Genomic DNA, 12,453 nt, shown 5'->3' on the forward strand with positions numbered 1-12,453 from the left:
TTCAGAGTACAAAATGCACCCCTCCCCCCCAAAAATGCGTAAAAATTGTGGTGCGTCTTATTCACCAAATGTTGCCAAAGCCTTGCCTAATTGCCAGCCCCCGCCCTTCAGCTGTTACTGGCCTCCACATATCGCGTTTTCAGTCTTTGCACATGCCATTTTAGACCTTTTCCAGACCGTGGGGATTGCTACAGCACATTGCTGCCTGTGCATGTCGCATTTTTTTCTTGTGCACATCACTTTTTCGGCCTCCGCACACTCTGTTTTTGGCCTCCTTGTGTTGCATTTTCATCTGGTTCCAAATAGAGGCATCCCAACCACCTGAACCAGCTCAAAATGCAATGCTCAGTGGTAAAAAATGGGGCATGCGAAAGCCGAAAACGCAATGTGCAGAGGCAGCAATGTGTGAAGGCAATCCCAGCAGCCTGGAACAGATGTAAAATGAAGGGTGAGGAGGCCAAAAATGTGATGCATGGAGGTGGCAATGGGCTCTGGCGATCCTCACAGTCTGGAACAGCTGATTGGTGGTTTTCCATAAGGCCATCCAATCACAAATCACCTGTTCTTGCTAAATCAGGCTGCAATAACATGCTGAAGCTGACCAGGCTGTTTTCTGTTTGCTATAAAGATGCTAGCCAGATGAATACTGATGGATGCTGGTAGGCAGAGGTAGAATTCTTTTTCTTGTTTTCCTCCCCAAAAAGGATAAGTACATCTTATAGTCTGGAGCATCTTATACTCCAAAAATTCAATATACAGTGGTACCTCTACTTAAGAACTTAATTCATTCCATGATCAGGTTCTTAAGTAGAAACGTTTGTAAGGAGAAGCAATTTTTCCCATAGGAATCAATGTAAAAGCAAATAATGCGTGACGACCCATTAGGAAAGAAATAAAAGCTAGGAATTTGGGTGGGAGGAGGAGGAAGAATAAGAGGAAGAGGAGGACAGTCATTGTCGAATGAAGGAGGTGAGGGGAATCAAAAAAATCCAAACCTATAAGGCTTAAAAAAAAAGAGGGACTCTGAGGTGGCGAGGAGGAGCACGCGCCTCCCATACACTAGGCATGAGGCAGCCTCCCATACACTGTGCCAGACAGAGAAACCCAGGCGGGCTTAAGGGGGGAACTTCCCGCTCCTTTGACCCAAAGGCTGCTGCTGCTACCTGCTTCCTCTTCCTTCCCATGCTGAAGGGCTCCCCTCTCCTCTCTCTCGCTCACTCGCTTTGTAGACAGTGCCTTTGCTTCACTGTGGTGACTTCTCAGTTTGGCTGAAACCAAGTTGATCAGGCCGGGGCGAAGCGTCCCCTTTTGCCTTTCCGTACCTGGGAGGCAACCTCATGCCAGGTGTATGGAATTCAGTGCAAGGGAGTCATCACAGCCAAGTGGTTTATTCCTTCTCCAAGCATCCTGAGAAAGGAAAACGCTCCGTTTGTTGTGGGCTGCCCAGAGCGAAAGGAACGTTTCTTTTCTCTGGGCACTGGCAGAGGTTTAGAGAGGAAGATGCTTCATTCTTGGAGAAAGGAAAATGCTTCTTTCACTCTGGACTCCAAAGCCTCCTTAAGTGCCACTGAAAGACTCCTCTGGCAGCCCAGAAAAAGCCCGAGATGGCCAGGATTAAAGGGAAAATGGCAGGAAACTAGCCAGGCCTTCATGCCGCTCTCAAATTTCTTGGGGAATTTTTCTGGGCTCGGGTTCTCAAGTAGAAAATGGTTCTTAAGAAGAGGCAAAAAAATCTTGGAACACCCAGTTCTTATGTAGAAAAGTTCTTAAGTAGAGGCATTCTTAGGTAAAGCAAGATGTTTTCTTGTATAATTCAATCTGTCAGGATTGCTGACCTCCAAATTCCTCCAATTGCGCAATGCCATCTATTGGGACTCCAGTGTACATACTCTGTCAGTGTTTGACAAGATATGAATGGCCCTGTCTTGATGGTATTTTGAAGGGACCTGAAAATCTGAAGAAGGGGCCCAAAGATTAGGGCTTTGTGGAGATGACTAAAGCCTACTTTTAATTGAATTGTTTATTTTGTTTCTACCCTGCCGTGTCCTTCCTTCTTTGCTTCTTGTTGCTTTGTCATGTTTTTCATATTTTAAATTATTTGTAAACTACCAGTGTCAATGGAAGTTGAGCCGCCTATAAATTTAATAAGTAACAGGGTAAAGTGCCAAAGGCAGTTTTATTTGGAAAAGCTTATATTTTGCGACAATACCTTTAATATCATCAAACAACAAAATCTGCCTATTCCAGGTCCTTGGGAAGCCCCAGGAAGGTAGATAAAAATGCCAAAGCTAGTCTAAACATCTGTCTGTCTGTCTGTCTGTCTGTCTGTCTGTCTGTCTGTCTGTCTGTCTGTCTGTCTGATGAACCATAATCAGTAAATAAGCAAGAAGACTAGGACCTTTTATATACTGTAATGGTGAATGAAGTTTTTCAAGCTCACATTTAGCATTTCTTTTCACACAGAAATTTAAGACACTTTTTGGCCTAAATAATTACAAAACTATAACTAGTGTTCTTATGTGTTACTTAAGTTAAAACTATTACAATCTTCTTTTAATACTGATCTTGTCTTCAGCATTCTTCAAGTACATAAATCTGAACAAATATTGTTAAATAGTTAATGTAAAATATTTATGACCTGGGGCCAACTTGCTTTCCTTACATGATAAAGCATTATTGGAATACTCTAGCAAAACAACAACTTGCCTGCTACTTCTTCAACAGCAAGAAACACATTTGTGACAAATAACATGCATATAAAATAGCATGCTGTCTCATTTCTTTTGCATCTAAATACTGGAGCAATCATTTACAACAGCCATAAAAGCACCTGGAAGGTGTAATATCACTCGGATGGATTTCTATACCTAGCAATGCTTTTAAGTTGAAGATATTCTTCAGATTATTTCTAATAATTGCAATACAGTATTAGAAAGTTTTTGTGCTTGCTATCTAAAATTAGATAATCATTTTAATATGCCTTTTCAATATTCAATTGCTGTCACATGGTTTCTATTTCACCCTTCATGCTGAAAGAATAAGGGAAAATGCTATATTAAGATCAGAACACATGACTTCTGAACTTTCAGTACTTTCACATTAAGAAGTTTGTAATTATTTTCGGTAACAAAAAATTCTTCAAAACTTCAAAACTATGATTATAGCCATCCTTTATTTTATGCTAGAGTTACAATCTCTAAAATCTTTGCACAAAGCAGATTTTATAAAGTAAGGAAATGAACTAGAAGGGAAGAAATGATTGTGCAGTATGAGGTCAATTTTGTAACCCAAATGCATTAACCAATAAACTAGTAAATATGATTTTAAAATGCTTATTCTTAAGTATTATAAATAATATATTTTCTTGCCTAGATTAAAAATGCTATCTCTACCTTTCTACAGTTGATTTTTAATCTGAATGTTTATAATGGCAAATAAAGAGATAGAATGGATCATAGCACTACAACTATTAGCATTATTTGTTATTGCACATGATAGATTCATGGATTAATATCTTGTCTGAATTTTTAAAATTGACACTGCTTATCAGATTCAACTTTTAATGTTGTAAGTCACCCAGAGTTGCTTTCAGGCAAGATGGACAGCAATTTTTTTTTTAATAACAAATAATAATTTTGTTTCTGGTGTTAGAAAGAACATTTCCCTCTGGAGCATGGAGCTGGGAGAAAATGTTCATGGTCACTTTGACTGCATAACAATAGTACAGTAGTGTCTATTATAGATCTAAAAATAAGTACGAAACAGGACACAATTAGAACAACTCAAATAAAATGGTATATGTGTGGCTATGGGCACAAAAGGGATGTGGAGCCTGGTATTGGAAATTATTCAAGTATTTTTGGCAGGAAGAAGTCTTGGCACATTTCCAGACCTTTGATGCAAATTAACTACACTAGTGTAAATTTCATAACAGTATTTTTTAAAAAATAAAATGAATTTTGAGTAAAAATGATCAACTACATAATAGCAAATTTCCATAAAGCTAGAAAAAAATTTACATAAATTTTGACCATGCTTCTTTGAAAATGTATAATTATGCAGTGCCTTCTAAATCTAATTACAAATGGTGACTATTTCATAAATCTATATTACATATATGGAAAATATGGTAACGCATGAAACAGCTTCATTTTCTCAAGATTTTTGTTCTTGTCTTGCATATCTGCTAATAATGCAAAGGAAATCTGTTTTTAACAAATATAGTGGAACATCATTAGCTCATTAATGTAAACCATCAATATTAGCAAGAGGCTCTTTAAGCTGAGAATAATTTTGCCAGGTAATTTATATATATATATATATTATTATATATGTGTGTGTGCGTATGTATGTATACATTTGTCTAAAGTGAGTGATGTTTAAAGCGATCTTTATTCAGTGTTAATACAGTTTAAATTAGTAATTTCAAAAATAATAAAACATATGTTGTACTGTTAGTACCTGTACCCTGCCCCAATCTGCAACAATTGAACATTTAATGAGATTTATAGAGATAGCTTAATACTACAGTACTATCATCTTTTGGATTAAGTTGATTTGTTAATTTGCCCATTTCTATAGAAAACTGTTGGGAAGATTAAAAAAATAGTTCATTTAAGGGCATGGCAATGAGGTTTAATTCAAAATGCTAATTACACACAATTGTTTTTGCCTAAATAACTGCAAAATATGTCACATTTATAGATAGCCCTACTAATTTAAGTATAAATGTCAAAATAGAAACAATACATGTTCTCCCTTTTAATATAAACAAGACAATGATATTTTCATTGAGCATTAAAAGAAATAAATGAGTGATTGGGTTAATAGCCTTGAAGTATTGCCAAAGGCCAGCAACAGGTCATTAACTGAAAGAAATGAACTGGCCCATAATTATTATCCTTAATTATAAACATAGATGTTTCCAGTGGTAACTGAATTGACTTAATCAAACATCATGCCACTGAACTCCATGATAGATACATATTGTTGCTTTCATGAAAGCTTTTGGGTTATTGAAGGTCACAGAATGAAAGCTTTGTTGACTGACAATACTGTAAAGATATACTTACTGCTACTTATAGGTAAATCAATCTTCCTAGGCTTAATCAAAAACACAATTAAAAATTAAATTAATCTGAAACCAGTAAAGGTAAACTTCACCCGGAAGTACTTGAGGAATTTAATAATCATCTAATTTATTAAAATATTGGTATTTAATCCTAATGTGCCTATGCTATGATATATACAATCAAATACATTATTGAATTTGATGACTTTATACCATGTTTATGCATTGATCATTATTTTTTACATATAATTGATGGCTCTGATTTGGAAATCAAGCCATCATTAGTTTCTGTGATTTAACTCTATTGGGCGTTTCAGAGCAAAGAAGAAAAGGCACATGGGTGTGTTGATTGGATTATTTGTCCTTACCAGTAAGTAAAGATGATTCTATAGTTTCTGGGGGGAAATATTTTCAGTTGTCCACACTTCATTAACTGAAATATTTTTATGCAGAAAAACAGAATATTTCATCTGCTAACTTTACCTACACATCAGTGGATTTCTAATCATTTATGCTGTACAATACTCTACTTAAGTGGCCCCAAATTCTAAACAGAGGTCACATGTATTTCACAGAAGACAGATGCTGATGCAGCCATTCACAAAAAGGTTCTTTCTTCAGTCAGCCTTCAGGCTAGCTGATTAGCTGGCAAACTCTTCTGAAAGGGTCAATTTGTACAAAACTGGTATTTCTACTCTGGAAATTGTTCTGACATGTTATATACCCATATCCACAGAGCACACAGCTCTTTTAAAGCTCAGTTGAATTTCATTAACAATGAAGCCCAGTTCATTGATAACTGGAAGAATCAGCTGCAATGACTCTGATTTTTCAAATTTACAAAGAACTATGCAATTTGATGCTAAGGTATGCTCAATTTTTAAAAAAACTAAGAATGACTCTTGACAAACTTTGAGCTTTCAAACTTTGAAATTATATTACCAGCCACTACAAGAGGAGAACTAACCAGATTGCTCAATACATAGCTTGTTGACATTTTGACAACAATCTACAGATCCAGAAAGATCCTCCAATTTTCTGAAACATTCCCCATTTCTGAAATTTATATACTGTATATAAAAAATCAACTTTCTAATAGCTTTCCTGTAACTTTCTAATAATGTACACAAAGTTGTATGGCTCCGTCTGGCAAAGATGCCAGACTTCACAAGTCTCCTCTTCATCATCTGATGGGGCTTACATAATTAAAAGAAACTTTGTCCTGTTTTATGATACCTAAGCTAAACACAGTGAATTAGTACCGCCATCACAAGAGCAACTAGCAAAGTTCCCAAAGTTGCTTTAATAGCTTGTTGAAATCAAGGGCAAACTCAAGAGCCATCTACTTTGGGGGCAGAGGGGGGGGGATTTTTCGTTAAACCAATTGGCAAATCTAAGAAAAGGAGAAAGGGAGTGTGTATATGGTGGAGGTGAGGCTTTTCTTAATTTGTTACCTGTGTGGGGGAAACCATTGCAGGTGAAATGATTGTGGGAGAGTTGGTACTTCTCGGCCCGTTGGCTTCAGGTATGAGAAGAGGCAAGGGGTCATGTTTCACCGAAACCACCACCACGGCGGCGGCGTCGAGGGGCTCGGCAGGCCTGAGGCAAAGTCTTTTGGGGGACGAGGAAGGGCCGCAGGCATCTCCCACTACCGCGGCCCCGCCCCCGGCGGCGTACAGGGCCTCATGGGAGCGCTTACTCGGCACCAGCACAGCAGCCGCTTCGGCCTTCACGCTGGGGTGGCTGTCGCCGTCTTTAGGGAGAATGTACGTGTTGTTGGCGGGAACGGGCGGGAGGCGGGCTCTGCCGTTGAGGCCATAGAGACCTCCGCCGCCGGCAGCGGCCCCTGAAGCCAGCTTGGTGCCGATGCCGGCGATACTGTTGAGGGTGGCGATGGAGACGGCGCCGATGCAGTGGTTAGTATAAGTCTTGGAAAGCTTGGCCGCCTTGGAGAGCATCTGCATGCGGGTGCCCAGCAAATTCTTGCCGATGGCCTTGTTCTCGTACCAGGTGACGTCGCCCTCGCTGCAGTGGTCCCGCGGGCGCTGGAAAAAGGCCTTACAGAGCGGGTTACGCTTGGCCAAGTATTTCACAAAACTAGCGTAAGGGCAGAACTCCGTGCCGGTTTCGTACATGCGCGGCAAATTCTCCTCGTCGCTGCTCTCGGCGCGCTTTTTGCTCCAAGACGACGAGCGCGACTTGTGGTACGGCCCCAGGGCCTTAAAGTAGACAAACTTGCGCCCGTCCTCGTCCATGGCCAACCCGAAGGAGTCCTCCTCCAGCTCGCGCTGGTTCTCGCGGCCCCGCGTGCAGAAGTACATGCACGTCTCGAACCAGACCTTGTTCAGGAGCCCGAAGGGGCTCTGCGTGCTGAACACGTTGCAGGTGTAGAGCTTGCGGAGGTCGGCGCGCGTAATGGCTTGCTTTTGCACCACCGGCCCGGCGCCCTGCTCCTCCAGCTTCCGGATGACGGCGGCCAGAGTCAGGTTAGCAGCGCGCAGCTCCGGGTCCTTGGTGAGGTCGACGGTGCGGCAGTAAGGAGGTTCGTTGAGGTAGCGGTTGAGCGAGCTGCGGATGCTGATGAGCGACGACTTGGAGTAGAGCTGGCCGCTCTTGGAGCGCGCCTCGGCGTAGAAAGAGCGCAGCACGCGGCAGAGCGCCCCCTTGTCCATGGTCTCGAAGTCGGGGCTTTGGGCTTTCTCGCTCAGGTACTCGCGGAAGATGCGTACCGCGTACCGGGTGGCCAAGCGCGTGTTCTCGCTCAGCCGAGCCCGCTCGGGGCGCTGCAGGAGCAACTCCGCCTCCGGGTCTGAGTCCTCGGCGGCGAGCGGTCCCACCGCTTTGCTAACGATCGAAGCGGCCATACCGCGGGCGCTCACCGGCACCGAGGGGGCGCCACCTGCGATGGCCCCTGTGCCCCGTCTCCTGACCCCACCGAGGCGGCCCCTGACGCCGCAAACAGCAGCCGCGGCTTTATCCAGCAGCGCCCTGGAGCTTTGGTCCATACGAATCATATGGCCCTGCCCTTCCTCGGGGCCCCAGGCGAGTCCCATCATCACATCGTCCTCCTCTTCCTCCTCGTCGTCGTCCAGCAGCAGGATTCCCCCATCGGCGCCTTCCTCGTCCCCCGTTATCTGCACCTCCTGTATCTCATCCTCGTCCTCCCCGTCCTCGTCCTCTCCCGCGCTGCAATAATGGAGAGGCCGATGGGGGCCACCCCGGCCAGGCTGCCGGTCCCCGGCATTGTGCTCACCACCTGCACCGCCGCCACCCCCGGTGCTCCAGTCTCCGCCGGCGCCGCCGCTGCCAGGCATTCTCGCCATATTGCCGTCTCCCTGCCAGTCCTCGGGCAGGGCGCATGCGCTATATTGGACCGCAGCGCTGGAGAGCTTTTGTGTTTAATGACCTTCAGCTACCGGGAGGCAAAGCTGGGCTCTTAAAGGGGCCGCGCGCAACACTCCCAGTGGCGGTGGCTGCTGTGCGATGAATGGGGTGGGGAAAACACAAGGAGAGACGGAACTGGGGAAGGAAGCGCGGAGCGGTGGCAGGGAGAGGGAGCTCATCAAAATAAGGCACTGCTGCTTCATCAGATGGAACGCTAGTGTAGCGCATGGGGTTACTTTATATTGGCCCGTGCAAGGACCCGCTTAAAAAAAGAGACCGACGTTCACTTACCCAAAGCTTCGGTACGCTGCTGGCTGCTGTTCGTTAAGTGATGCCCGAAGAGCAGCACGGCAGCCCCGGCACGCTCATAGCTTAGGGAGGCAGGGAAGAAGGGCTCCCCGCTCTGCTCCCGCCGGCCACTGAAGAGATGGGACGGGATCAGAAGGAGAGCGCAAGTAGTAACGGCGGCGGCAGCAAGGTGAGACACACACACACACCCCAGGAGAGCGGGAGAAGAAAGGGGGCAGGCAGCTCCGCCGAACAAGGCAGCTCCTCCCTTTTGAATTCTGGCAGCCGGGCGCGGAAACGCGAGATTTTTCGGGCAGCCCCCGAATCAGCGGTTGGGAGTTGTCGCCAGCAAAGGAGAAACTTCTCGGAGCATCACCATCACTTCCAAACGACTCCCCTACCGCCGCCCCCTCCCTTCCGACCATCCCACCAATCCTCCGCCCTCCCCCAAAAAACCACTAGTATTACTCCCGACCACATACCAGGCGCGCCGATCTCGCTCCTCCTCGAGTTCGCGGCTAAGAAGGCATCGAGCGGCCAGACGCGACAGGCTGCAACCGGAGTCGAAGGCGGCAGGTCACGCCGAGACAAGCGGCTGCTTCGTCCGAAAAGAGAAGCGAGAGTCGAGCGGGCAGATCACCGGCGGTTTCTCCGTCGCCCCCCGCGCCGTTGCTTGCAGGTCGGGAGGCAAACCGAAGCCTGCGAGTAAACCGGGCTCGCTACGAAAGAAGCAGCCCGGCTCGTTTCCCTGGCTGGTGAGCCGAAGGAAGCCAGCGACGACTAACATAGGAAGCCGCCAGGGCTAGCAAAGCCCACACAGTCCGCAGCCAAAAGGCAAAATCTACAGCTATTCCCCAGCCTGCGGGGACAGGCAGCTGCAACACACGCGCGCACACACATAGGCTGCCTCACACACCAACGCGCGCGCATACACACACACGTGGCACAGCCTAGCCCTGCAGAACATAGCTGCTCTACATGTCTCGTTCTCACAGACGCTCATAGTTGCCTCTTCGCCTCACTTTCCGCAGTCCTGAAAACCATTTCCAAGCATCCCCCCTCGGGCCAGGCGGGACTCGGCAAGCCCTCGCGTTGCCGACAGCCGCCCTCAAGTTAGCACTTGCTTGAAGCCCTTAGCGAACCCCCCCCCCCTCCCCGCCAGCCCCGAGTTCTCTTCGCCGAGCATTTCCAAAATAATGCCGCCAACCCTTCCTGCCCAACTTTGGGGAAGAGGGGCGTGCCAGCCGGCCTGCTCTCCCTTCGAGTCGACTCCTTTCGCTGTTTTACAACCGCGGAGGATGGTTGCCCTTGGGCAGTGGGCTTCTTGACAAAAGCAACAAAGCAAGCCTGTGTGTGCGGGCGTCCTCGTGGTTCCCTGTGAGAGCAAGGGGAAGTCTGGATTTGGACGCTCGCTCTCTTTTTCCGTACACACAGAAGAGTAGAACGTTACAGTGTTTTCCTCATAAACACGCACCGCTCACAAACTTGGCGGGCTCAAACTGACACCACGGTATTGTTGCGCTTCCTTGGATGCGAGCAAAACCCTTTTTCCCCTCACACACTGACTCCCGCCTCCCGACGATGTCCTTCAGCGAACAAAATTGTGGGGAAATCCTGCTAAGCAGCAGACGAGTCACAACAAGCCAACGCAACACCCCAGATATGAATCGCAGAGATAAGGACCGATATGACAGTTTGTCGCTATTCTGATGCTTAAAATAGGCTGGAGATAATTTTAACTATGCTTGGGTACAATTTCCAGGTGTGCATGCGTGTGAACGAGAGAGCGCGCGCGCGCGTTTGAAAAAGCGAAATGGCCCTGAGTATTTTGGGGGAAAGGTGGCTGGCAAGAATTCAAGAAGTAATTCAAAACACAAACTTAAATGCTTGAGTTGATCTACAGATTTCATGCAAAAATGATATCGCTGTATCTAGAATAAATTATTTTTTCTTTCCACAAGAAAGAATCCCATTTTGCAGGAGTTGCTGTGGGAATAAATAGAATCACAATAAATAAAATAAATGCTGTGTGAATAAATAGAATCACAAAACTCAGTATTTCCAGCAAAGTGAAAATAGTGTGTTGGAAGGCTTCTGGTAAGGGTGAGAAAAGCTGTTTTCAAATTTGGAACTGTTTCAAGCTTAGGATAACACATGTTGAGCTCAAAATGTTTTCTACTGAGAAGGTTTTGCATATGATTCAATATTTATGTATTTTAACTAGATACCACCTTTTTCTCAGCAGAGATTTCACCATGTAATAGAACATGAGCCTAATTATATTTGGTAACTGAAGCAAGCTTAATCAGCCAAGCAAACTTCTAATGAAAATATTCCTATCTTAAAAAGATAAAAATAATATAAAGTATGTATAGGGAAAGTATTTACAATGGAATTTTGCCAATTATAATTAATGTGTATAAGAATATTGTATCAACTCCCAATCACGGGATTTGGTGGCATGTAAGTCAAATAAATTAAATTATTTTAATTACATCTAGGTCTTACATTTATGTAACAATGTTGTAATACCAGCAAATTACAGTACAGTGATACCTCGTCTTACAAACACCTCATCATACAAACTTTTCAAGATACAAACCTGGGGTTTAAGATTTTTTTGCCTCTTCTTACAAACTATTTTCACCTTACAAACCCAAGCAGCCACCACTGGGATGCCCCACCTCCGGACTTCTGTTGCCACCGAAGCACCCGTTTTTGCACTGCTGGGATTTCCCCGAGGCTCCCCTCCAAGGGAAACCCCACCTCCGGACTTCCATGTTTTTGTGATGCTGCAGGGGAATCCCAGCAGTGCAAAAATGGGTACTTCGCTGGCAACTGAAGTCCGGAGGTGGGGTTTCCCAGCGAGGGGAGCCTCAGTGAAATTGCAGCATTGCAAAAACACAGAAGTCCGGAAGTGGGATTTCCCATGGGGGGGAGCCTCAGGGAAATCCCAGCAGTGCAAAAACAGGTGCTTCGGCTGGCAAAAGGGGTGAATTTTGGGCTTGCACGCATTAATCGCTTTTCCATTGATTCCTATGGGAAACATTATTTCGTCTTACAAACTTTTCACCTTAAGAACCTCATCCCGGAACCAATTAAGTTTGTAAGACAAGGTATCACTGTATTTATATAGACTAGGATGAAATATATTTATTCATACAGTGCAGAGGTGGGTTTCTCTCAGTTTGGACCAGTTCACTTGAAGCAGTAGCGACCTGCTGGTGATGTCATGATGATGTCACGGAACTGATTTGGTCAGTGCGAGTCCGTGGACGCCGCCATCTTTTTAAAAAACTTTTTCATTTAAAAAAAAATGGTGTGTGTGTTGGTGTGTGTGTGTGTGTGAGAGATTTTTTCCCCATTGTTTCCCAGGATTGTGTATGTAGTTGCCATCTTATTTTCAGTTTGTTTTTTAAAATAAATTTTACCACTGCACATGCACAGCCACATGGCATGGGAGGAAGTGAACCGGCAGTGAGGTAAGTTAGAACCCACCTGATAGAGTGATCTTGTTTTATTATGGGTTATTAAACTTGTATTAATATAGGTATAACTACACATGCCATTTGTATGTAAACATGCAATAAAGAACCAAAAGACTGGCTGAGAAATATGTGATATGCAATGCATTAAACTTGGGGGCAGATATAGTTTGTTTTCATGAATATTGGCTAATAACAATGGGAATTTCATGTCAGAAGAAATCC

At 44.8% G+C, this 12,453-nt stretch overlaps 1 protein-coding gene across 5 annotated transcripts in view; it reads right to left on the reverse strand.

Annotated features, from left to right (window-relative positions):
• Positions 1-12,453, reverse strand: part of KCTD1 (potassium channel tetramerization domain containing 1) — a 104,237-nt gene that overhangs the window by 58,938 nt on the left and 32,846 nt on the right. For 2 of the 5 annotated variants that reach the window (XM_070747677.1, XM_070747674.1), the window contains exon 1: positions 8,747-8,960. The exons of 1 other annotated variant lie outside the window; for it this stretch is intronic. Coding sequence is in view for 1 of the 4 variants with exons in the window: in XM_070747671.1 (XP_070603772.1) it covers positions 6,526-8,394 (1,869 nt within the window). In the remaining 3 variants the exon portion in view is untranslated. Of the gene's footprint in view, positions 1-6,525; positions 8,489-8,746; positions 8,961-9,225; positions 9,966-12,453 lie in introns of those variants that run through there. 2 more of the 5 variants (XM_070747678.1, XM_070747671.1) reach the window with 2 other exon arrangements.

The sequence above is a fragment of the Erythrolamprus reginae genome, chromosome 3 (assembly GCF_031021105.1).
Source record: "Erythrolamprus reginae isolate rEryReg1 chromosome 3, rEryReg1.hap1, whole genome shotgun sequence".
NCBI lineage: Eukaryota > Metazoa > Chordata > Lepidosauria > Squamata > Dipsadidae > Erythrolamprus > Erythrolamprus reginae.